Source organism: Mus pahari, chromosome 19 (assembly GCF_900095145.1).
Source record: "Mus pahari chromosome 19, PAHARI_EIJ_v1.1, whole genome shotgun sequence".
Classification (NCBI taxonomy): Eukaryota; Metazoa; Chordata; class Mammalia; order Rodentia; family Muridae; genus Mus; species Mus pahari.
Genome location: NC_034608.1, coordinates 82,447,488 through 82,474,151, shown reverse-complemented (window position 1 = coordinate 82,474,151; position 26,664 = coordinate 82,447,488). Strand labels below are relative to the sequence as shown.

The window sequence follows — 26,664 nt, the reverse complement described above, 5'->3', positions numbered from 1 at the left end:
CAGCCTTGTCTAGTCCCTGATTTTAGTGGGATTGCTTCGAGTTTCTGTCCATTTACTTTGATATTGGCTACTGGTTTTTTGTAGGTTGCTTTTATTATGTTTAGGTAGGGGCCTTGAATTCCTAATCTTTCCAAGACTTTTATCCTGAAGGTCCACCCACATTTATACTGTCTGTCATCTCATTGTGTACTGTATCATGTATCAAAATGCCACACTAAGCCTCATTGATGTGTACTCTTAACATTACTTCCAAAAGATAAATAAATCCAGGTGCACTGAACACATCTTTAACTCAGCTGGGTGGGAGACTGAGTCAGGAAAACTATTTTATAGCCAACCTAGACAGTCTTTCAGGTCATTAAATATAAAAAGCAAAATATGAAATGTTCTTCAAAATAAAAATACTCTTGGATAAGAGAAAGTGAAATCTCATTTTACATTTTAATTAACAAATAAGAATTGTCTCTATTTAGAGTTACACTGTGTTTTTACAGTATGCATGCATTATCCAGTGATTAATCCAGCTAGTTAATATTTGTGCCAATTTTGTGGTGACAACATTTGACATACTTTTAGCAATTTTGAAATATGCATCATGCTATTATTAATTATAGTTTGCTTGATTCACAACAGAATTCTTGAATTTATTCTTTTTCACTGACATTTTTTATCTTTGACCAACATCTTCCAAGTCCCCACAATCCCCTGGATTATATAGCCACTAGTCTATCATCTAGTATCCTGTGGTGTGACATTTTTGGATTTCATATATAAATGAGCACATGTAGTGTTTTCTATGTGCCCGTGTTGTAGTATATATCTAGAATTTTATTTTTAAGGCTGAATATATTTGTTACATTTTGATCACTAATGGTCTCTGTTGTTGGACACATAGTTTATGTCCATATCTTAGACACTGTGAGTCATGCTACAGTGACCATGACAGTGCATGCATCTCTTTGACATTATTTCTTTCCTTCAAGTATATACCTGGAATCCTCACAGTTCTGAATACTGGAGAAGCAAGGCCAGGGTGCCAGCAGGGTCACAGTCTGGAAGAGCTCCCTGAGGGCTTCAGAGCCTTGCTGCTGGACTTCTAGCCTTTCCTTGGGGTGTAGCATGTATACAGAGGGATCAAGCTTTCTAGTGTCTCCCTATCCATCTGTGACATGGTCTGTATGTTCCTTTATAGAGCATAATAGATAGATGAAAATTGTAAACAAAGCTCCCTAAGGCAGTTTCATTGGCTTTTGGCATCATCTGTGAGGAGATGATGAGGTTGCCATGTCTCTCTCTACCCCCATTCCTTGCCAGGATCCTGTTTTCATCCTCTACTTTTCTTTCATTATTTATTTACTATTTGAGGACCTTAAATTTACAAGTTATTTTCTTTAGGCTCTAGAGATGTCACTATTTTAGAGGAGCCTAAGATACTATGTACGACTCTGGGTAACTTTTTACTTAAAAAATAATTATTTGTAATTATTAATTTTCTGGTAACTTTAAAAGTTCATCTCTATCCAGCTGTACAAATTATATAATATAAAATTATGTTTCTGTTACATAATTATTGGTTATTTTGATTCCTTTTCATCTACCATCCATTTATTTTATACTGCACATGTAAAATTGCTCAAGATTGTGAACAAATTTTCATAGAAAAGCAGAATGCTAAGCAGCTACACAACTGTACAGATGCCAAAGAATTAAAATGTCTTTTGTTTCAAGCATGGTTAAAGCTGCTAGATATGTATTACCCCAGTCATTAGGTGGGGGCAGGAGGGCAATGAGTGAGGGGCAAAGCCAGTCTAGTCTACTCAGTGAGATCTCATCTCAAAAAGAAAGACAGGAATGAGGGAAAGGAGGGAGGGAGGGAGGAGAGAAAGAAAAGAATGAATATTTTCACTATGTTATGAGAGAGCTGAGAGGCATATCTTTTTAGGTAGTATATTACTAAATTGATACAAATGGTGTCCAGGAATGGAAATCTGTCTCCACAGGATTGATCATTTTCTGTTAGTTCCTGGTGTGTGGACTAATGGTGTTCCGGCCATAATTACTCTGTGTTTAACTGAATGACTGCTTTGGGTCAATGAAGTTGAAGCAAGTGAGAACCCTGCCACTCTGGGAAGGATTTTATCTGCACATAGGTTTCATAAAAGCGTTTCTTCATAGTACAATTTCTCCCCCAAAGAGAAAACATTGCGCAAATAAATGTTCATTACGATAGGCAGGGGGAAGCTAACAGCCTTGCTGAGTGTGCACGAAGGGAGAAGCCAGGCCATGTGGCTCTCAGGAAAAGCACTTAATTGTTCAGCTTGTAACTAACATGTTTGTCAGGGTTTCTCCTAAGAGGTCTGGTACCCATTTGGTGACAAGTTCAGCTGATAAAGAGCTCAGAAATTGGTGTGGCTTTGTGACAAGAGATGGGCTAGTAATGTTAGTCCCTGTTGCCATACAAAAAAGGAATATTCTAACACTGGACTTAAAAGGTTGGAAGGACTTAGGACCAATGATAAATGTTGATAAATTGAAGTCATTAAGCAGAAAGGATTTTACAGGCTTCCCGTGCTTTTCTTTGATTATTTGCTGCACACTGAATGACTTCATAATTTCCCGTAGGAGGAGCAGCTGAAGTCCCATGAAAGCAAGCTGAAGCAGATCACCACTGAGCTGGCTGAGCATCGCTCGTATCCCCCAGACAAGAAGGTCAAAGCCAAGGATGTCGATGAGTACAAGCTGAAAGACCACTATCTAGAGTTTGAGGTATGGCTAACCTAGATGTTACTAAGTGGTGTTTTATGGTCTGTCTGTGAAGTCAACACCTCATAGCATTCATGGTAGTGAGCTTGACTTGTCCTGGCTCCAATTTAGGACATCCTAATATGACAGGAGCCCTTCTAGCCTCATGTTTGTGATTTTATTTAGGCACCAAATAAATAGCAAAGTGATGGCCAGTTCATTCATGTCAAACAAACAGCCTCCAGGTTGGAATAGGGTGCACCTGTGACAAGGGTAACAAAAGAACAACAGGAGTGGAAACATGCCAGGGGGACAGCTGCTCTCTGTGACCCTGTGTTTCCTCCAACAGAGTTTAGGTCAAAATCAATGCAGTGGAGGAAATGAGCTGCAAAGTGAGAGGAAGCATCTGTTCTTCCGGCACACCCGTGCTGCTAGGTGACATCAGCACACTTCTCTTTATCGCTCACCACCATGCATTGCAGAAGGGGACTGATGAACTAAGACTTGGCTCATTCATCCGGTGCTGCCAGTATGATGAGGAGAGAGGCAGCATATTCAAACCCAAGCTGAAAGCCTTACCCCGAGGGTGCCTTTCATCTAAGGTTGCTCATAAGCCAGTGCCAGTATCCTCCAGCCTTTGCTCTTGACAGTCACACTCAGATCTTAAAACATCTTCTTCTATAAGATGAAAATAGGAAAACTGTATGTGCCATGATTTGTCTTTCACACACTCTTCTGTCATAACTCACGTTGTCACTCACCGCACCTCTAGACTCTTCCATGTCCTTCAATTTACCTCATTCCCCTATTATGTGGCATTTCTTCCTCAGGACTGAACCTGAGAGCATCCAAGCACTCGCGTCTTCACCTCGTCTGCAGGACTCTACCCTGTGCCTTCTTTGCCACAGCCACTGCCTGGGTGCCTCCTCTGTGCCAGCCTGGCTTCCATACCTCCCACAGGAGACTAGAAGTTGTCTCCTGCTGCCTTTCCTTCCTTCAGTTCATCCACCACAGCCTTTGCTGTTTTGTTCTGAAGGTCAAGGTGATGATAGTGTCACCTGTCCCGTAGCTGTCCCGGCTCTTGCAATCAAGTTCCACACACGAATCTGAGAGGGTTTGCCGTTCTCTCCTATCTTGACCTCATATCTCTCCACATGCGGGGTAACTAACATTTCTCCCTGCATGTGCATTTCTTTGTTCAGCTACTCCTGCCCCCAGTGTCCTTCCTATAGTTGTCATTTTGTGAGACCATCTGGGTAAGGCCCAGATCTCTCCTATAAAAAGCTTGTCTAGACACCCCATCCAAAATCATCGCGCTGTGAGTTGGCTGTAGAAGTTACATTAGTGTGTCCTTGGGTCTTTAGTGGATCCCAGGGCCCCCAGTGCAGTATGTCCAAGGCCCTGCACTTGCTTGTTGATTTTCACAGAATGTCCTAGAAGTTACTATGTGAGTCATCACTATAGCATTGTATCTAAGACAGAAGGCAGAGCCATAGCCACACACTGCTCTCCTCCATGGCAAAGGAGTCCTTGCTCCAGTCAGATGACATACAAGGAAAATCTTCTAGTGGAGTCTGAAAGTTTGTTCTCTAAAGCTACCGAAGCCTTACCAGCAGAAGACTTGGAAAATTAATAAAAGGGAAAAGTGAATAGCAGCTCTTCTTTGACAAGGCTGGTTCACTCCTGGGAAACCTGAGTTCTTAAAAAGCAATCATTATTCTTCACACTTCTATAGTCACTGGAAGCCATGGGCTTGGTTTTTGTTTTACACTTTCTAATTAAATTTCCCAACACCTCACTCCCTGGCTTCCAGGACTCATCACCTTGATTTGAGCCCTTGACCCTTTAAGGGGAGAACCTACCCCAGGAGGCAGGGCCCTTTGAAAACCACAAGAAAGTACCCACTGCTAGGCAGAGACCAGCGTGTGGATCTTCTGTGGAGCCCTTTTCTTGAAAATGGAGCCCAGGGAGAAACAGTAATTCCATATCCTGAACCTTGAAAGTAGAGTATCTTTGGGGAAATCAGGTCTTGTTGCCATCGTAACCTCCTCAAGGAATTAGAAGATTGTATTCCAGAACTTCACTCATTAAAGTCAAACTCAGGATAAGGTGTCAAGTATGTTGAATTGTCTGTCAAGCTGCATTAACCTGTGTCAGAGAGGAAGGTCTGTGTGAATTTCATCAAAAATGTTGTGTGTGAGATGAATAAATACTCTTGGAAACGTGATTCATTGTTTTTCAATAACTCAGATGAACATTGAAGTAATGGATCATGTAGAATCTAGTGTGCTGTGAGTTTAGCCACAGAATTGCTCTCCTGTGGGTGCTTGGAGAGGCTCTTGTACAGCATCTTTTTCTTTATTAGCGACAGCCCTTTACTCACTCACTTCTTTTCTGAATAGAATGTAGTCAACTATTGGCCAGTTTGTATATTTTGCTGACAGCTCTACCCGGATCCTAGAATATTTTCCAGATTGTTGCTACACAGCTGAAGGACTCAGTGAACCTGTATCATAGTATTTGATGCTAGGATGGCATCAGAGAAGTCAGTGCACTCAGGAAGCTTAGTACCAATCCTGTATAGATGGACAGGTACGTGTGTGACAGAAAATCCCATCAACAAGTGAGAGGAGGAGGCCTGCAGGTGCACAGAAGCCCTGAATGGTCGGGGACAAGAGGAAGGTGCTATTCCAGGCTGTGTTCTCACTGGGACGAACCGCGTGGTCAGTTCTCAGCTCCCGAGCACCAGCTCTCACCTGCTCCAGGGCAGGTCATCCTCTGGAAGCTTCCTTTGGTTTCAGAGCAGTTCTTGTCATTTCCACACACCTCAGAAAGAAGAACACTTTTGTTTTGGCAGAATATGAGCTTTCTGCTGACAACACCAGGGGTGTTCCTATGTTTCTGCATTCCAGTTATGTCCTAGGTTGCTTTAGGGACAAGCAATTCTTCATAGCAAGCCAAGTTCATCGCTCTCTGTATGGCTAAGAATTCCTGCAAGCCCTCCCCACAGTAAATAATTAAAAATTCCAGTAAATGTATAGGTTTAGGACTTAAAGAAATCTACACTGTAATACAGAGAGATTTGCATCTTAGTCTTGTAGGAAAGGGTTCATTTTTTACCCAAAACAGCAAATTTTACTGAGAATGAGCTATAATTAACTAACCCTGTACTTTTTCTCTGTCTAATATTTGGGGGAGAATGGACAGTTTCATTCTTGACTCAATTAGTATGTGAAGCTAGGAACTTCTTCCCTCTTCTTTCTTTCTTTTTTAAAAAAGATTTTATTTATTGATATTATGTATGAGTGCTCTATCTGCATTCACACCTGGATGCCAAAAGAGGGAGGGCATGGGATCCCCATTTCAGATGGTTTTAAGCCACCATGTTGTTGCTGGAAACTGAACTCAAGACCTCTAGAAGAGCAGCCAGTGCTCTTAACCACTGAGACATCTCTCCAGCCCGGCCTTTTTTTTAGAATTTTGTTGGAAAGTTTGCTTTTGGAAGGCATATTCTCTGAAATAGTTAATAACATAATAAGAACACACACACAAAAGGAAACTAAGTGCTCTCCTAGTTTGGGGAAGTAAGTATTAACCATAGCCACACGTCTTTATACTTTATTTTATTTCTGTTTTATTCGATTCTAAAGTGTTTTCACTGATTTCCAAGCTTCCAAGGTACATTAGAAAATATATAAAGATTTAGAAGGAAGACAGATGGTTTGTAGACAGAATAAACACAAAGGTCCCATCAGTGACGCACAGAGGGAATCTAAGCTATGCTGGGAATCAGTTATATGCTTGAAGAAGCAGCATCCTCCAAGTCATTTGAGGGCCTTGTCCTCAGCCTCAGTTTTTGGCTTTGCTTCTTTAAAAACAACTGCTACTCGAAGATGAAGACATTGCTTATTTCAAGATGTGTCTCATACAGTACTTAAGATGTTGCAATAGGTAACTGATCCTTGCATTGAGCTAGACCTGAGGAGAGAGAGGGAGGAGAAGGTATATCAGTATAATCCTCTGAATCATTGCTACACTGGGAAACAGTCACTGAGGAAGGTAGGCTAGATCTCAGCCTCACAAAGGTGACTGCAGAGCCACCTGGAGAACTGAGTGCAGCACGGGGTGCATGGACAGTGTGTGACAGCACATGTGTTTTGATTGCAGTGTCGATTCTCTTAAGCCGAAGAAGCTCCTTCCTCCCTGCTGGCTCCATCATGTTGCATCCGAGGGCTCCACATCTGTCTTAATGCTTAAAGGTGTCTGAGTTTCAAACCCTGTTACTGAGACTGCAGCCAGTTATTTAGGATGGAATAGTTGAGTCGTTGAATGCTGGCTTCAGAATTCACCATCCCAATGTGGTTGAGTGCCACGTGAAGTTAGTGTGTCATAAATGTAACCAGCTGTTTGGGTGGTAGATCCTAATAAGTGAATTCAGCTCACTGTTGCTCACTCCCTCCTGGCTGCTCTTGCCTCTGCCCTGCACTCTAGTATAACACTACGTGAAGACTCATAATTCTTTGCTCATCATAAACTTTCCTCCTCAGGCATTCTCAATAGCCACATACATTGATAGAAAGCAAGTACAGAGAAGTAAAACTTTTTTTTTTTTTTTTTAACAAATGGCTGGAATGTGGGTGTGACTTTGGAATTGGGCAATGGGTAGCCAATGACAGTTCTGAGATAAATTCAGGGAAGGCCCAATTGTCAGGAGTGAAGCATAAAGATAATTGTGTTAAGGGCTCTAAGAAAGGAAGCTAACTGAGGTCTCCTGGAGAGTATTCAGTCGTACTTGGCATAATGGAGACAGACTTAAGAAGCACAAAGTCTCAGAAATGATAACTAGTGTACTAGACCGGGAGTCAAGGCCATGCTTGGTGAACGTGTACAAAGCAGAATTGTCTGTAACCTCGGCCATTCGAAAAGGCTGATTTAAAATTGATACCTCCTGATAATAGAAGAAGTTTGTAGGCAAAATATTTTAATCACATATAGTAAGATGAAAGAGGACCGAACTTAAAGACAGAAGTTATCATCAAATGACAGCAGAGAAAAAAGATTTGGAAATGTTGCAGCATGATCCTATAAAGTGTGAAGAGTCCTCGTTAGGAACACAACCACAGGGATAGCCAAGCAGCTAGTTGCCAGAGAGGCTAGTCTACATAGAAGAGGTCATTGGAATAATGGGAAAGAGACACCAAGGCTGTGTCAGATGTCTGAAGATCACAACTCCAGAAGTCGTGCCTACTAACTCCCAGAGAGGAGACCACAGGACCTTAGCATGTAGCGGGGGATCACAAATTCCTGTGTAGCATCCCCCAGCCACAACTATGGCTTCAGCAGTCCCAGATACAGCTTCATCCTCTACTTGGACAATGTAAGTCATAAGTTTTGGCAATTTCCTTACAGTGGGCCTGTGAAGTGAAAGAGCTTCCATCATCTCCTCCACTGAGATTTCAAAGGAATCTGGAGGGCACTCAATGGAGATTTGTCATAGAAAAGCAACCACTTCAGAGCCCCAACAAAGATAATGTCTAGTGTAGATGTGAAATCAGGCCCTCTACAGAGTCGCCATAGGAGAAATGCCTGTTGATGCTTCAGAGAAGAAGCTCCCAAGACACCACAACTATAAAGTTACTGGTATGCAAATACCAGCCTAGGAAAAGTGTGGGCATGAGACTCCAGCCTCCATGTAGTTTTGCTGCCTAGCCTGAGCACAGCAAAGGACTGAGGCTGAATATTACCAGCCAGGGGCCTTCATCCCTAGGCCAGGAGACAGGACATGAACTTGAGATTTCTCCAGCTTTAAGATTTAATGTTGTCTTCCCTGTTGAATTTTGGACTCACATGGGAGCACAACAAAACATTTTTCATGTGTTTCTACATCCTAGAAAGAGAATGCCTAGAAAAAGAATAAATACCTTAGAAGGAGAATAAAGTATCTTTTACTTTGTGAAGTGGTGATTATCACAACCTCTCTGATGGAGATGCATCTTCATTTAAAATGAGTTTATGCTTTGAGTACCACCCGTATCTTTCTTACGTGAGGTTCTAGACTGAAGACATTGCTGAGCTGTGGTATTTGCTAGAGTTAGAGTATTGAGTACGTATTTGGCTTACTTTAAATCTATGCCAGGCTTGTCAGAGCATACCGCACATAAGGAGCATGCAAACTGGGACGGAGAATCAGTATTCTGCATAGTGAGAAAAAAATTGAACTTTGGAAAGTAGAAGTGGAATGTTGTCATTTGAAAGTCCCTAAATGCGTGTGTCAGACATAAGTCAGAAGAGCTTATTAGGTCATGACAGCTCTGCCTTGACAGGTAGATTGCAGTCATTGTCCTAGACAAGGTTAGTTCCATGAGAAGGGCTTTGTTAGAAAACTGAGCATGGTCCTAGCTTGTTGAGTTTCGCACCCTCCTTTCCCTCCTCCTCCTCCTCCTCCTCCTCCTCCTCCTGCCATCAGAAGACAGCAACCAAAGGCCCTTTCCAAGTGCTAAGGCAATGCTCTTAGACTTCTCAACCTCCAGAGAATGAGTCAAAGAATTCTGTTAGAAGTTACTTACTCTTGGATATTTATTCTGTTATAGTGACCCAAAACTGATTGAAACATGTTCAAACATGTTAAACATGTTAAGGAAGACACTTACTGGTTAATATGTTCTCACATTTTTAAAAATCATAAGAGTGTCAGCTTCTCTCATGTCTGAAACCAGGCATTAGAAGCTTCCTTGACTTAGTGGGCTGGAGTTCAACTGAGTCCCCTCTCCTAAATTGTGACCCAGAGTAGCATATGCTCATGACTTAACACAAGGAGGACCCACATAGGCCACATGCCTGCAGAAGTCAATTTTAGAAACAACAAATGTCTACTATAATAAGACATAACAATATTTTAAGAGAGAATATGTTAAATCTAAAAAATCTGGGGCATTCTTAAAGATGCATTCTTTCCTGAGTTTTTATTTGTCTTGTCAATTAAATTGACTTTATTTCTTCTCAAGCTGGTATGTTAAAGAACAAGAATACATTGCCTACAGTCATTATGGGAAAGTGTCTGAAGTTCACACAGTATTAATTAGAATTGCATTCCATTTGCACTGTTTGATTTTTGTTTCATAGTTGTTAGTGGGTAGTTGGGAGCTCTACAACTGACCAGCTTCCCATTCCTAAGAACAATGGAAGGCCCATTCCAGCCCCCTGCCAAGAGCCACAAAGCAGCCCACCTTTGAAACATTATCTAGATACTAAGTTCCTTGTTCTTGAAAGTACAAAGACAAGAGTTATTTCCCTTTAGCTCCCTAGTGACTGATAAAGAGAAATCCCATTAACCTACTTAGAGATAATTGGTACCCCTAGTCTGTCTCAGTAACTGGGTCTAGCCTGGAACTGAATGCTACCTCCTTTGTAGACAGCATCATAGACATAGTGTCATGTGTTTGGACTTGAAGAACCAAAATAGCACAAGTTAATAGAATTCCTGGAAATTTAATTTTTTTTCCTTTTAGTTGAATGCTATCTTAAATTATGTACAAAGATAGAGACCAAAAATCAGCAATATCTAGGTGCTCATCTCAGGTCATAATAGAATCAAGAATCTTTGTTATTTGTAATTTCATATTGTATTACACAATGAAAAAGAACTAAGAAGTCCTGAAGTTTAATCTTTCACTGATTACAGTTGCCAGCAAAGGGAAGAAAGGCCTAGAAGCAGATTCTTTGAGCTTCATTTAAGGAGAAGTTAGTGCCTTGCCTTGAGAAGACAGACTAAGCATTCAGTTATTTACTTGAAATGACTCCAACCCGAAGTCTTTTCTGAATCAGCTGTGCATATGTTCCTAAAGCATCTTCCTTAATGACTGTCATTTTCCTTTTGCTTAACATAACATCCAAAGGAAAAGGAGATGAGAGTTAAAAAAATAAATAAATAAAAAAGGGAGGGGGAGTATAATTAGCACAGACTGGGAGTCATCTGCCTATAGTTCTGGAGTGTCTGGAGAAAGATGTGGTGTGAGCCAGAGTCAAGACCAGCATATGGCACTGTAGCAAGGCGCTTTCTAAAAAGCAAAGCTCTGTATTAATCAGAACTCTGTGGTTCTGATAGCTAAGGCATAGCTCCGTCATCCAGGGCTGACCAGGTGTGCATAGGTCTTGGGTTTAATCCTTAGCACACGAATACAGACAAACAGACAACAAAAACTGATGTATATATTAAAAATCAGTTGTGGGGAGTGGTTCAGTAAAACAGAAAAGATCCCAGAAATGAATTCCTGAATATAAGTGTGATGGCTATTCTTGGTTGTCAGCTTGACTACATCTGCAGTGAACTAAATCCGAAGCAGCTGGGTACCCATGTGAAGGAATTTTTTTTCTTAGTTAAATCATCTGAAGTGGGAAGATACACCTTTAATCCAGATCTTTGGAGGTGGAGGATATACCTTGAATCTGGGCCACACCTTCTGCTGGCAGCCTATATAAAGATCATGGAAAAGGATGCTCTCGCTCTTTTCCTGCTTGTTAGCACTTTCCCCAGCAAGTCCATTCCTTCACTGGTATCAGAGCCTACATCTTAGGGGTCTGTCAGAAACTGAAGACAAGCTGAGACATCTTGCCTCATGGACTGAACAACTACTGGATTCTTGGATCACCCATTGGTAGCAAACCATTGTTGGACACGTGGGACACAGCCTGCAAGCTGGAGTTACTGAGAATCTAGTAGCTTCTCGGCCCTCAATGCTGGCTGCCTCAGAAGTCCCGTGTGCTGCAGACCTGAAGGGCTTCTTAAAAACTATGAATATTAAGTCTATACTTGAAGTCAGAAGAACTGGGTTTTGATGGAAGCAGCAGTGATAGACAGCAGCTATAGAATATATAGGTTCACCAGCAAGAGGCCAAGGCAAGCAGTCAAAGAAGAACAGCGTTTCCCTCTAATCTCCTCATGTCAGGGATACCTTTCCTGTTCCTGTTAATCCTTCCAGAAAATGCCTTTTACAGACTTACACAGAAGTATGACTTATTTGATTCCAGATTCAGTGAAGTTAACTGTGATGATCAACGAATACACATGCAGAGCACACAGTTACAAATACTGCATGTTGTACTTACATTCCTTTGTTTCTGTTGCTAATAATTTCACACAGTCTGAATAAGTAAATAAGAGATTCATTTTGGCTCATGGCTGTGGTTCATAGTTAAAGGTTGTATCTGGACCCACTGTGTTAGCATATTCCCAGCCAAGCATAGGGCATTGTGAGACAACATGCATCATGTGTGTAAAAGCCTTGGCCAACAGGTTAAAGAACCAAACCATCAAGCAGAAGGTTCTGGCTGCTAGCTGTTCTACTTGTGGGTATGTCAGGAAGGGGAGTTGAGTAGCATGTTCCATAATGAAGGTGGGGAAAAAAAACTCCAGAACCAATGTTTCCCAGGTGGTCACAAAAAGATGAACTTGCCTGGTTTTTCTGGTTTTTACATCTCCCACCTCCCACTTCAACTGTGACATTAAAGATGATTCTCTGTTCACATGAAAAAAAAAAAAAAAAAGCCTTGGCCAAATTAACTTTGGTTATAGATTTGACCATAAGATAAACCCATACCTGCATTAATCCATTAATCCACTAGAGAGGGCAGGCTCTTTGTCACCTCCTAAAGCTAAAGGTCCCACTTGGCCCTACCTTTTAATATATCATAATTGGAATGTAATTTCAACATATGTTTTTGAGAGGACATCCTGTATTCAAAGTATATAGAATGCTTCCGGTTCAAAGAGTAATAAAATGCGAATCTATTGTAGTGAGTGTGCAATGGATAAGATATCTTAAAACAGAGTACCATCAAAGCTTGCTCAAGTTATGCTTTAAAGAATGCCTAATCAGCCATCATTGGGAAGAGCGGCCCCTTGATCTTGTAAACTTTATATGATCCAGCACAGGGGAAGGCCAGGGCCAAGAAGTGGGAGTGGGTGGGTAGGGGAGCAGGGGCGGGGGGGCTATAGGGAACTTTCGGGATAGCATTTGAAATGTAAATAAAGAAAATAATAAATAAATAGGAAAAAAAAGAATGCCTAGAGAGTAGAGGGACTCGTCTGCCCATCATGACTAACACTGATGGATTTTGTACTGTGTAGTTGTGACAGACAAGCTGTAGAGAAGGACTCTGGAAACTAGGAGCGAGGAGATGGCTTAGTTGGCAAAGTTCTTGCCAAACAAGCACGCACATATTAGTTTGGATTCCCTGAACCTTTGTAAAAGCAAAGAACAAGTAAGCATATGTACCTCCACCAACTGGGGAGTAGAAATAGGCAGACTACTGGGGCTCACTGGTCAGCCAGGCTAGTTAAATCAGTGAGACTCGGGTTAGTTAGAGGCTGTCTCATACAATTGAGAGTACTGAGGGAGGAATTCAAGTCAAACTCTGGCTTATGTACATGTGCAATGTGCCTACTGAATGAACATGTACACGTACACACACATACATATACACACACTGATAGCAAAAACATTTTTAAGGATACAGTGGATAACTTCAGTTAATTCTTATGGAATCAGAAGCAAAATCAAAATATAATCCAAAAGATTATTAACATGAGTGTATGAAATGTTAGTTTTTTTTTTTAAAGATAAAGTTTTTATCTTAGAGAGGTAAAGGGAAAATTTACAGAAATAGCAAGCAGTATTTCTCTAGTTCAAATGTTTATATCTTGAGCAAGTAGAAGCTTAATTTTGCATACCTATGGTTTAAGACACAACTACCTATGGTTTAAGACACAACTTGTTTCACTATCCTGAACAATAAATTCTTGAATTCCAGTAATCCAGTCGTCAGTCAGGGTGAATTTCTCATCACTGATTAATTTTAGACTCATATATGGTCAAAACTGTTACCAAGGGGACCTGGGTCTCACCATCGAGAATAGGCATAGCCACACACCATTGGTTGCCCTGTTTATGGGTTGAAACTAGACAGTCATTTTTTTAGCTTTCTCCTAGAACACAAAATGTTTAGTATTTTATTTTCTAAGCAAGCTTTATATAGGTTTTTAAATATAAATTTTTAGTTTAATTTAAAAACAAACAAACAAACAAACAAACAATGGGCAAATACTAGTGTGGACTGCAAGGATGGCAGCTGCAGTGGAGAAGGTGCCGGTCTGCAGCGGTCTAACTCTCTCCTTCCCAAGCCTTCCCTCCTCCACAAGGAGAGGATAGTCCGGAGCAGGGGGACCAGTGGCTAGGGTAGATCTATCTATGTCCAGTCTCCTCACCTGTTTCTCTAAAGACCCTGTAGGGAAGGAAAAGGTTTTAGAGGTATCAAAACAAGCTCAACAAAGACAGAGACACAAAATACTAAAGAGTTTCAGCTCTAAAAACATTAAGGAGAATTTTGGCAATTTCCCAGATTTCCAGTGTTTTGAAGGCATAAACTACAAGTAAGGACTGTGATCACACTGGCCGTAAAGAATTCAGACCTGTGTTGAACTCAAAGAGTGAAGAAAAAGACTTTGTTGGAGTGATGGGCTGGATGAGCCTACTTGATGGCTACACACAGTGTTCTGTTTTCATGAAAAATATAACATGGCAGACCTGTTTGTGTAGGCCTGTAATCTCAGTTGTTTTAGAGACTGGGACAAAAGGAACCCACATTTAAATCAATCCTGTACTATATGAGCATGCAAGGCAGTGCAGGAAACTAGTGGGACCTTGTCCTAAAATTAAAAGTAAAAAGAAGGATGGAAATGTAGCTCCCGGGTAAAGTACTTGACAGGATGCATGAGGTCCTCAGTGCAGTTATCTCCAGGGAGGATGTAGGAAGGAATTACAGGTTTGAGCCTGGCTGGGTTTTAATTTATTCTAGACATAAAATATTCGTTGTGTGCATCCAAATTCTCTGAAATAGGTGGAACACAGGCATGATCTCAGTGTCTTGTAGGTTTACAATTTTAGAGGTGCGTCAGTCTGATTTGATTTTCTCATTTCTTCCACTGACTGGATTCTGTCAGGATTATGGTGACAGGGGGCAAGGAAGGGACCAAGAATGATAACAGGTGATACTCTCAAAACACTGTAGGCACAGTACCTTTTGTGTGTGTTAGTACAAGCTTTTGATTTCTGCTTATATCATTATGCAAAAGGTTTTCATTTCTAATTATTTTAGAAACCACTCGTCACTAAGCTCACTAGAGAACATTAAAGCCAAAATACAATACTGAATCAAAAAAAAAGTGTGCAGACATTTTTAGTTTTTTAATTGTCCCAGAATGCAAGGTATGCACACTGATAATGTATGGTATTTAGTGTATTTAGATAATGGCTTACCTAGTGTGTGCAGATAGGTGCCTACTATGTAAGAAGAATGGGCTGAAAACCCTTAGGTTCTTTCATGTTAGGAGTCTGTTCTGCCTGCTGCTGCTTTCTGAAGTTAGCAGATAGAGTTGAGTAAGCTAAGTGGTCAAGAAGAAAGTAAATTGCACATCAATTCTGCCATGACCTCCAGGAATGCAGGCTGAAAATGACCAGTCTGCACTTGAATTATCAAGCACTTTGCAAACTCCTTGCTCTGTTTCTTTTGATATAATGTTTATTTCTTTATTTTCCTGTATAGAAATCTAAAGGCAGAATGTGCTTTGTGTATATGTTACTGGTTATTTTGTCTAAAGATGATCTTTTACCCTACCTCTGTAAGAAAACAAGATGTTAGGAGAAAATATTCAGGATGTGGTTTCTGGTTAGTGTTACAGAGCAGCATGGCTTTTATTGGGGGTGTGCCAGTTGCACCCCTATATCAGAGGACAGAGGGAAGAGACACTGTTATATTAAATGAGACGAGAGATTCTGAGCAGGACTCGGGAGAAGGGAAACCATCAGATGCAGTTACACTTATGTGGGTATGATGAAATGAGTTTCAAAGAATATCAGTTGCTGAGGTCTGATTTTTGTTTTCAGAGTGCAATTAACATTTAATCCAAGTAGTATCATACATGGGCTTAGGCACAGTATTTTTGAGTCAGCCCTCATAGACCTTGCTACAAAGAGAAATAACTTTTTCCTACAAATTGGAGAAAGATTTTTTTTTACAAGGAATTAAGGATAAGCTTAATAAAAATAGTAAAAGCTAAAGAGGTTACAGATTGAAGAAATTATCTTAGCTTTTAAAAAGCCACTCATATTTGAATTGTCCTTTGCACTTGGTGTTGATAGGAGTTTCATGAAAACAGCTAATTCCAAGAAACTATCAGAGAAAACTTGCTGGTCTATCTCCCAGAAACAACACTTACGCAGCTAAGAACTTTCCCCTCTTGTACTTTGTAGAAATCCCGTCTGACGTTGTTATCAGGTAGTGAATTAGGTCATGTAGTCTAGACTGCTGGAAATCTGTTTACACTATTGGGACAGCTTTGAGTAAGAAAGGTGATCTTGCAGCTCAGAAATATAGATCTGATCTGAGAATGTGCTTATAGAGTTTGTAGACTAAGACAGATTTTTAGTAGCATCACCAATGGTAACAAAATCTCAATGACACACCCCTTCTTCTCATAAACATTTTTTGTCCTTTATAATGAAAGATACAAGCTAATGAGGCTGAAGGATGATGACAGAGCAGTAATCTAGAATGGACTGAGGTTCACATTCAGTAGTTAATGGTATTGCCATCTGTAGGTGTCTCATAACTGCCAGTGAGCTTTTCATGGACTCATTGTTAACATCCCATCTGATTTCAGGGCCCTGATCATCTACTGTTAGTTTCCTATGTAGTGATGACTTTTTGGAGCAATATTAAGTTAATTTTAAAAGCCTATTTTTTGATATTTGCCTTCTCTTTCCTACGTACTCCATTTGGATCATCTAATTATAAAATGTATCAGTGAAATATAATCCTTCAATATTGTTAGTATCTGTCTAGTGCTAATTGATTCTAATTAATAAGGAGAGAGACCACTATTCTCTGACCCAGGGGCTTACCCAATCTTAGTTTAGTTTCCAAATCAAGGCATAAATACGATCATAACACATAACATTAAAATGGGATGTGAGAATCACCATGCAGATAGATGTAAATAACCCTTGGAAAAGCTGTACCTCTTTAATGTGCGATTGTGTTTTTGAATCTAGAGGGTCCTCACCAATCAGAATAAGATCAAATCACTATCCAAACACAGAAGCGCCAGAGTACAGGCAGAGTATTCCAATTTATCACTTCAAGCTTACAGTGGGTAATAAAGTCTGTTCTTCTCTTACTGCTCCATAAGAGATGCTCGTAAAATAGATCTGTGTTTTATAGTCCTTTGAAATATCCATCTGTCTCTGAAGAGAGGGACTCAGTCTTAGCCAGGCAGCTTATATTTGGTCCCTTGCTTAGGATTTGTCACAGACAGTATCTCGACAGTCAAGATCAAGTCGATATGAGCAGAGAAGGAATAAGTCTTGGAATGACAAGGTAGACCTTTGTGATTCATGGAAGACATAGGAATAGTGGAATACCTAAAATAATGATGTATTCTCAGAAGTTCTTGAACTAATAACTTACCAGGCATCTACTGTCAATATCTAAATCCCTGTTGTTTTCATTTTTTTAAAAGTTGGCATAGAGTGTATATATAAAATATGTCTAGAATATATCTTCTGCTAGACTTGGGTAAATTTATTTTCTCTTACACATACTCTTTCCTTCATACATTCAATGAGTATTCAATGTTTGTTCTTAATAACAAAAGCAATTGTTTTTGCCTTCATCTCTAAGCATCTAGGGGACAAAAGATAAATAAACAAGGTTTTCTAAAAAAAAAAGGCTGGTGGAGTGGGGAGGACTGATGAGGAGAGAAGCAGTTGGAGGGACAAGAAGAGGTGTCTTATTTCTGATTTGGCAGGCTATGGTGTAACAGTGACATTGTGAAGTCTGAAAGTGGGAAAGGGCAGTAGGGTGTGACCTCTGTGGATTTATGGGTGAAGCACTTTGGGGGTTAAGAAAATAGAAAAGGCAAAAGGCCTTGGAGGTGTGTGTCTGGCATATGCAAGGGTAACCAAGAGGCAGTCCCTGTGGTGCACTGTAGCCCAGAGAGTTCCTTAAGAGAAAAGCTGCGGTGTTGGGGGCACAAGGGGTGACAGTAGAGATCTGTGGTATCTAGGCCATTTGAAGGATCTGGGTTTATAAGTGTTTTAAGGATCAGCGGCTGTGAGGTACCGTGAGCAGTGACAGCATGCTCTGTCTCACATCAGTGTCTTTTGAGCAGAGTGTACATGAGTGTTAAAGAAGTAATCAAAGAGGCAGCTGGACAGCTTCTCTAATCGTCTGTCCCTAGGTGACTGTGCTTGCATCAGATTTGGTATGGGACTGGCTTGTGATACCTGCATCATAGTGGAGCTGTGAGATGCATGATGAAAATAATTTTCTTCATGCTTTATTCAGGTAAACTCTCTGAGTGATGTGCTTCTTCACGATAATAGGAACTAGCCCTATCTTCTGCCACCACCTTCCCTCCTTGCATCCTTTATGGCTTATAAATACACTCTCTTTCATATCCCCTCACCGCATGAAGCCTTCAGTTCATGGAATAGTGTGTCACACGGTGTCTTCCTGAGTCTAGTCTTAGACTGCCAATAAGTCACATATACAAAGTCATATACTCAGTGAAAATAATCTTTGCACAATTTTAATTTTACCACCAGGATAGATTGGAGACAGCATAATAAAGTCCTATAATAAATATAGTTGTAGAACCAGGGTCATTGGATTTCATGTAGCTTAGTCTTCTGATGGGCAACACATGTAGCAATATATAATGCTGATGACCTTTTGATTAGCAATGCCCTGTCTAAGTTCTCATGTGGCCTTCTGAGGTAGTGTTTAGCATGTTCTCTTTTATTTTCTTCTTTCTGAAAATTGGAACATTTATCAATTGGTAATACTTTCAATGACAAATAAGAACTTTGGATAGTGCCTTCTTACATATAGAAAGTTGTGGCTTGTCTTTATGGGTCTGGGGGTGTGGAGATTTTAGACTTGAATTCAGTTCATTGGACCAGAAAATCAGACATTTCCCTCTTTTTGGTGGGGGGTCTTTTCATTTTCCCTCAGGCAATGCATGCTTTCCTTTTGTCTCCGTGTGCCCTTCCCTACATCACATAACAGCTTTAGGAATCATGTCAAATGAGGGGAAAGAGGAAGGCTATGAAGCTGGAGAGAGATGACTCGGTGCTTGAGAGTGCGCATTGCTTTGAGATTCAATTACAAACACCCATGATGGGCAACTTATAACCTTTTGTAACTCTAGGAATAGCTCATGCCTCTGGCCTCTGAAGGCACTGCACTTGGGTACCTTGGCACACACAAATACATCATTAAAATAAACATCTTTACAAATAGTAAGGTTATAGAACTGCTAAATTCTGTTCTGATGCCTGTCCTGGGGGTCTTTCCCAGGAGCTCCCAGCTTTCCTTTTCCATCTTCTTGTCTCTGGAGTGTCACATGTCCATCCTAGTTGCTGGAGGGGCTAGGCAAGCTGCTACCTACTTTGTGTCAGTCTTCAGGGACAAGAAAGAGGAAATTAGGAATAGCTTTTGATTGGCCAACCAAGTATCTGTGAGTACTTCCTACTATATACATTCATCTATATAGTATTTTCTAGAAAGAAACTGTTTACAAGGTGGATTTTGCTGTCAACCTTGCTTGGAATCAAATCAAAGTTTTCTTCCTATAGGGCCTTCTGACTTTGAGCTTCCTGTGCTTCTTTCCTTAGAAGTGAAAAGGAGTGGGAATGTTACAAGTTTTGTATGAATTGTGTGAATAACTTCATGTTAGCATGAGGACTCTCAGTGAATGTTATCACCAAACACCAGTGCTATACTCGACTGCAGCGAGGCTGACCACCTAACCGAGCAAAATAACTTGGAAATGCAGCATGTGCAGCAGACGTATACAAACCCTTAATCTGACTAGAAAAATTCCTGAAAGATATATAGTCTTAAGAGCATTTACCTTCCTTTGTGTGGAAAGCCTTATATGTGGTGTGCTCTTGTTTAGAAATAAAACATGAAAAAAAAAAAAAAAAAAAAAGAAATAAAACATGGTAGGGCTTGCCCAGAGTCGTCCTGTGTCAAAGAGGCATGCTGAAAAGCATAGTTTGACTAGAATGTATCAAATTAGGAATCTGTAATTTTCAATATGTCTATGCAACAGTTCTAGACAAGTTACTTGAATAGAAACAGCATTGTGGGGTTAGGATAAAACAAATGCCTCTGCAGTATTTTCAGTGATTAGAAAATAAAATCATAGCACAAGAGAGATGGGGGAGGGAAAGAAAGGGGCTCTTTGTAACAGAGATGTCATTCCTTAAACAGCCATTCACAAAAGAAATGGTGTAGAATGAGAAAAACACCAGAAAGCAATTCCGTGTACCTCGAACCTCATCTTGTTTCCTGGCAACCACTCTTCATACTCTTGAGACTGAGAATTGGCCAATCCTAGAAGAAAAGCAGTAGAAACTCAGAATGAATTACTGTCCGGTGACCAATAGGTGGATTCAGAGTGGAAGAGCAACCCAGTTAAGCTCCTCCTCTTGGGCATGTGTATTTCAGATGCCTGTAGTCTATCTAGTACATTGGTATTCCTTCAAAATCCAGAATAAATACTAATGAAAAAAATAGGTTAATTTCTTACCTGAATAAATGAGTTAGTCATCATTCCACAGTAATGGGTACAGAAGTATTTTGTCAGCTTGGGATAAAGTCAAATATTCAAAAACGCATTATATGTTGTGTGTAGGAACATGCTAGGTGTGCTATACACATGTAATTGTAAACTGTACTGACCACACTTCTCTGATTTTGCATTTAGAAAACCCGTTATGAGATTTATGTCAGCGTTCTGAAAGAAGGAGGCAAAGAGCTCCTGACTGCGGATGGAAATGAGCCAGTGGGACTGAAGAAGTCACACTCAAGTCCTTCCCTTAACCCAGATGCATCTCCTGTCACTGCCAAGGTCAAGCGCAACGTGTCAGAGAGAAAAGACCACCGACCTGAAACACCGGGCATTAAGCAAAAAGTTACTTAGAATCCATCCGCGGCCAGGAAGTGCTGGTCATGGAGCAAAATAGGGTTTTTCAAGATCTTTCTGGTAATCCGTGAATATATTTAAAAAAGTCTGTGACTACACGGTGCATTAGTAACCTTTTCTATTATATACTTTTGTTAGCTTCTGTGCAGGTGTCTTTGCTCTTGAGTTCCTTTGCTTTGATGATTTGGACAACTTTATAACTAATGCACCTTTTGTGCGGAGGAGAGCTACAGATCCTTCTCTTCTGCTTTCTCTTATTTGCACTTCTATACAGTTATTTTATGTATTACCAATCAATGGTTTTATTTTTTTTTTAGGTTTGAATTTTTAATCCATTGTGAAACCCATAACTGGACAAGCATTGTGCTTTAGTAAATCCTAGACTTTACATGTGAAATCCTGCCCAGTCACGGAGGTGAAGTTGAAAGTTCATAGTTGCTCACATAAAAATGGCAGTGCTGGGAGTCAAGGTGTCCCAAGGTGGGACACTTGTGTGTTCTTCCTGGCACCTGTTGATGGTGCTGGACACAGGACAAAAGGGAGCATGAGGATGACATGGAGACCTTAGGGAGGCACAGGAGTTTGTCTCAGATGGACACTCCATCCCAGCCATGCAAGGGAATTCAGAAGTGGAGTCATCTTGCTTGAAGGGAGACTGACGATGGCTGATGGCTTGACCTGAGCCACTTTGGTTTTCTAAAGGCTGGTGGCAGTAATCAGCTCTTCGGAGCTGCAGCAGTAGGATGTACGGTCTTCTATAGGAATGTTACCTCACTCCCGTGGAATCTAGACTAGGAATCAAAATCATCTCTGTGATTGATACCTTTCCATCCAGGAATAGATTCATTTTACATAGATGTGCAGGCATAGGTCATGTCCTGGTTGAAACAAAACAATGTTGGAAATGAGTACCACCTTCCCCCACATATGCTCTTCTCTTTCTTTTCTATATCCAGACAAATAAGGAGCGACACAGTTGCAGTTCTTCATCAGGATCAGGCCATCAGGCAGACTATGAAATCAGTCTTATCACGGATGAGGATGAGGGGTCTGATGTATGTGCAGTGTCTTAGCTTATTCTCATCTCCACCTTTACAGCCGTCTTGCTGTGTCACTATTAAGATTGTTCCTGGAATTACTTGTATACATTTAATCTTATTTTTTTCCTGTATTCAAAAATGGTTTCACCTTACAGTCAAAGCAATCCCTTTACAATTTAAAGTATTAAGTAGAATATTGTCTACAGAGGAAGAAAAATGCGTAAAAGGTGAGCTTCCTCTGTGGCTGAAAACTGTCCAGTTTCCAGCCTTGAAACTGTAGTCTCTAAAACTACTATCTTCCCATCAAAATATCCTTAAAAACTAACAGGATAACATTTACATATTCTTTAGTCTCCTTAAATATTTCCTCTATTTCTACTTGGTTAGTTGAAGGTACTATGACCAGAGAATCAGCTGCTCTTGCATGAATAGCATGATTCTAGTAAGTTAGAGTAAGCCTGTTAAAAAAATCCCGGTAGTTTATAGAGACATCTCATTAGGACGTACTAGCATTTAGTCACAGGACTGTGTATCCGCCTGCACTTCTTTCACCTCTGTACATGCCCACCTTGCTTGTGCCCCAGAATAGTAACACTTCTCTCCAATATAGTAGCTGCTTGCTTCATGGTATTTTGCCACACTATTGGAAAAAACTTCCTTAAATTTCTATCTTGTTTAAGTAAAGGCAGTGATTTAATTTATATCTCAGAACCATGAAGCGAATCTGATAGTTAACATTGTGGTTCCATATACCTGAACTATTTCATAGCATCCTAGTGAACCCAGTATTTCCCAAGCAAGCTGCCTTTCTTCTAGAAGGTGAACTATCACTGCCTGCTTTTTGCCTAAGTATTTGTAATCCCTGAAGGGAAAGGTACCAAGACCTTGGAGTCTTGAACATCATCTTTGAGCATCAGTAGCTGAAGAACAGTTAATATGTCTAAATGTGTTTGTCCACAGTGTGTGCTATATGTATAGAACGTTTGTGTGTACTTATGTAGAGTATCTAATATACATTGAATGGTACCTTGCTGCAGAGTTTCTGACATGGAGAGTTGTCTAGGACTACCCTTAGCATTAGCGCTGCCACTGTTCCTGTTACAGGGCTCACTAGTGTTGGCTCTAGAGCCTCTGGACATGCTTATAGATAATCAGATGACAAAGGCACTTTTAAAGCTGTGGACTACTATGTCTACATCATTTATCTTGAAAAATAACTGAAGCAGTCTTTTGTGAGTCAGAATCCCTGCCTGCCCTAGTATAATGCTATTCCTTTGGGGAATAGGCTAAAAATGTGTCTTCCCTGAGGCCTCTGGAAGGATGCTGCATTCTCAGATCTGATGGGACTCTAGGAGTCTGGCCCATAGCCAACCCCATTTCTACCACAGTATTGAGTCCTAAGAAATGGAAGGTGGTCCGTTGTACAGCTCTTCTAAGCCTGTTGCCCAGTACACGGTACCGGGAGCTCTTGTCCCTCTCCTTTCCATGGTACTTTATCCTGTCCCACCTATACATACTGTCATCCCTACCTCAGTGCCCTTGAGTCTTGGAATTCCTCTCCATATGATAAAGCATTATCTATCTTACGTTAATACCTTAAAGGGTGATTCTTAGTATTGAAAATATGAACAAGTCATCAAAAGACTTAGATGATAGTCTCGTTGAAAAACTGACCATTGAAGGACCCCTGGTATAAAACCTGTGTGTATCTTGGGCTTCACCCCTACCTCACATGCTGGCTTCTAAAAAGATTTACCAGGAACCCAATTTTTAAAATTCTACTCAGAGTCCTTGTTTTATTGGTATATCGTTAGCATTTCTGAAAATGATTTTCTAAAAGTCTATATAATTTATCTAACTCTTAGCAATGTCTAATTAAGTCAACTGTTACTTATTTATGTTTTCATTATTCTGAATGAAACCAGCATGTGGAAGATTCCTCTGGTAGAAGCAGCTTATAGGTTATATGTAACTTTTTAAAATTGTGCTTAGATGGAGCCATTTTCTCATGCAACGATCTTGTATAGTGCTCTGTGCCCCCCCCCCTTTTTTTTCCCTCATCCCGAAGGTAAGGACTATTTCCAAGGCAAATGTAGTGTAAGGGAATTGATTCTGAAAGAGGAAAACCTACTGGTTTTCAAGACCCAGCTAGGGTTGTGTTATAATCTCCTTGGGAAGTTGAGAGCAGGAAGGTTCTTCTTCACCTTCTGCCCCTTTATCATATAAAGAGCAAGGAAGAATGACCATGCTCTGAAATAAGAAAAGACCACCCTGAAATACTCATCATCTGCCTTTTTTATTAGAAGTCAATTTTCTGTTGTCTTCCCAAATAAGAGAGACCATAGAGGAAGTTAGCTGAACATGGAATTTTAATTCTTTGACTTTTTTTTTTTCCTATTAGTCATCAGTTCAACCTTGCTTAACATTAAGTTTGTTAGTTCTGAATACCTAAGTATTTGTGGTTTAGCTATTATGGATACAAGATTTTTTTCAGGTCATTAGCCACCTTCCTGGTTTTAGCAGGAAATGATACTGTTGTAGTGCAGGTAGCAGTGTATTTCCCCTATAAAGCTCACACTAGAACTGAAGCAGACTCACAGCATCAGTTACATATACTGTGGTTCAAGAATGGTAATGCGCCTTGGGGTCTGAGGCACATCAGCTCTTGTTTCAGGGCATCCGTGTCACTCAGACAGAAACAGACCAGTCAGTTTTACAGGCTCCAGCACCTCTTTCTTACCTTTATTCACCCAAGCCAGGCAGCTCATAAATTAGCAGAAGTCTCAGCACCCATTTGACATCTGCTGTCATCATGCCTTCCAGAGGACTCTATCAAGCCACATAAACTAATCCCTGGCATATTACAGAGGTACTTTGTCACTGCACTTCCTTTCAGACTCCTTTTCCATCCTTCACACTTAACAGGACCGATATCTGAGGTCATTCTCATTTTGTATCTATAGTGGTTGTCTTATAGCAGTTGGCTCATTGCATGTGGAGAGAATGTCAGTAAATACTTGAATCTGCATGGCAGTTTGCTGACTTGTATGCAAGAGCAAGGAGCAAGGAATGCAGCAAGTTACTTGTACATATAGTAGGTTTCCTTAGGCCTTGTGGGCACATCCCTTGTAATTTATATGTATATCTGTTGTATTGAAGCATTTGGGGAAATACTTGTATAGAAAGTATGTATGTCATATGTCAAAGGAAATGCTTTCTGTCCCCTGCCAATGTTGTATTTGTGGGTATTTATAGTTGTATGTATGTATGTGCATCGATGTATAGATTGTGTATCAGTATATGGTATATGTATGTTGAAATTATTTTTGTCTTTTAACAACCAGTATAATATGAAAAGAAAGTTTAAAAACCTCATAGGAATGATTATATAGTACAGTCGTTGAGAATTCATACAGTGGTATCATTTTATTAAACTTAAATTCAAATGATATTTTGATTAAATTTTTAGTAAGACTTTACACTAGAAAATTCCATCTTTAAGCTTTGAATTACCAGGGCAAAAATGACTTTAAGCTAAACTTGTGAATCTATTGAAGTGTACAGTGTGCAATACAGTGAGAACTCATTGTAATTTGGGAAATATAGAAGTTGTTGAGGGGAAAGCCAGCCTGGGCAGTCTTAGCACTTAAAAATAAAGTTGAGCTGATAACTTGGGGCTTCTTACAAAAGGTGATGCTTTCAAGCTCACGTTCTTTATTGTTGTAATTAGTCCAGAAAATGCATAGCTTTCCGGAGAACTAAGAAACTACCCAATGTATCTTTTTTTGTGCTGGTGTATATTTTAGAGTAGATCACTCTCCTGGTGCCGCATCTTTACCCTCTTTGATATAGAAGAATATCACAGATACTGAATTCTATCAGGGCATCCCAAGATCGGGTACTGTATTCCAGGTGCGCAATTGCACAAATTAACAGCTAGTATTGTAGGTAAAGGAATTTAGGAACAGGTTAGACTTTATTTAATATTTTTATACTTCAGTCTCTTTTTTCCTGACTCTCCCCAAAGAAGAGCCACTGGCCTTAGTTGTTTAATGTTATTGCTTATATTATAAAGTGTAAATAGTAACTAAAGTTTTATTAACCAGCATGTTTGGTATATTTAAAGCAGCGACTGAGTATGTTTGAGTGTGTGGTTGAGTGCAGTGCCCGTTGGAATACACTGCCTCACATCTCCATGTCTGAGTCAGAGAATTGGAAGTAGGGGTCTCAGATCCCGCTTCAGCTCCAGGCTACAGTCCTGTATTGCCAGTTACACTTGAGTTTAGTTTTTTATTATCTCCTCGGTCTCAAACTATTTTTTATAAATTATATTTCTCAATTTGGTTTTATGTGTGGTCGGCTGGCTCTGTGGATAATCAGCAGGGCTTCTGCAAGAATATTTCCTTCTAAGAATTACTTGGGATTTGCAGAAAACAGCCATTGATTCATAAGTTGAGTAGTAGAATTAAAGTATATTTTAAGTCATAGCTACTTGAAAAGTTTTAATTTTAATATGAAGCCATGAAAGTTGTAAAGCCAAGTAATCATTTGACATGGATAATAATATTCACACTAGAGAGTATATATGCACATTGAATTTTTATGTCATTAGAATACTTTTTAAAGCTTTAGGAATAAGAGTAATTAGACCAAATTAAAGTGCAGGGGTGAGCTGGCTGTTTTCCACTTGGAGTAGTTATGTATTATTAAATCTTCTCCTAAGAGATCCAAAACTGATTAACTGTTCCCTTAGGTGTTTAAGGAGAAAATGGACAGGCATAGACCCTCATCTGTGTATCTACACACACACACACACACAGAGAGAGAGAGAGA

The 26,664-nt window shown here is 40.1% G+C and overlaps 1 protein-coding gene across 6 annotated transcripts in view; it reads left to right on the top strand.

Annotated features, from left to right (window-relative positions):
- Psd3 (pleckstrin and Sec7 domain containing 3) overlaps positions 1 to 26,658 on the top strand; it is a 522,390-nt gene extending 495,732 nt beyond the window's left edge. For 4 of the 6 annotated variants that reach the window (XM_029532004.1, XM_029532006.1, XM_029532007.1 and 1 more), the window contains 2 exons: positions 2,623 to 2,766; positions 20,573 to 26,658. In XM_029532004.1, coding sequence (XP_029387864.1) covers positions 2,623 to 2,766; positions 20,573 to 20,788 — 360 coding nt within the window. In that variant the 3' untranslated portion in view covers positions 20,789 to 26,658. The remainder of the gene's footprint in view (positions 1 to 2,622; positions 2,767 to 20,572) is intronic. The other 2 variants (XM_029532005.1, XM_029532008.1) reach the window with 1 other exon arrangement.
- Positions 26,659 to 26,664: the final 6 nt, after the last annotated feature.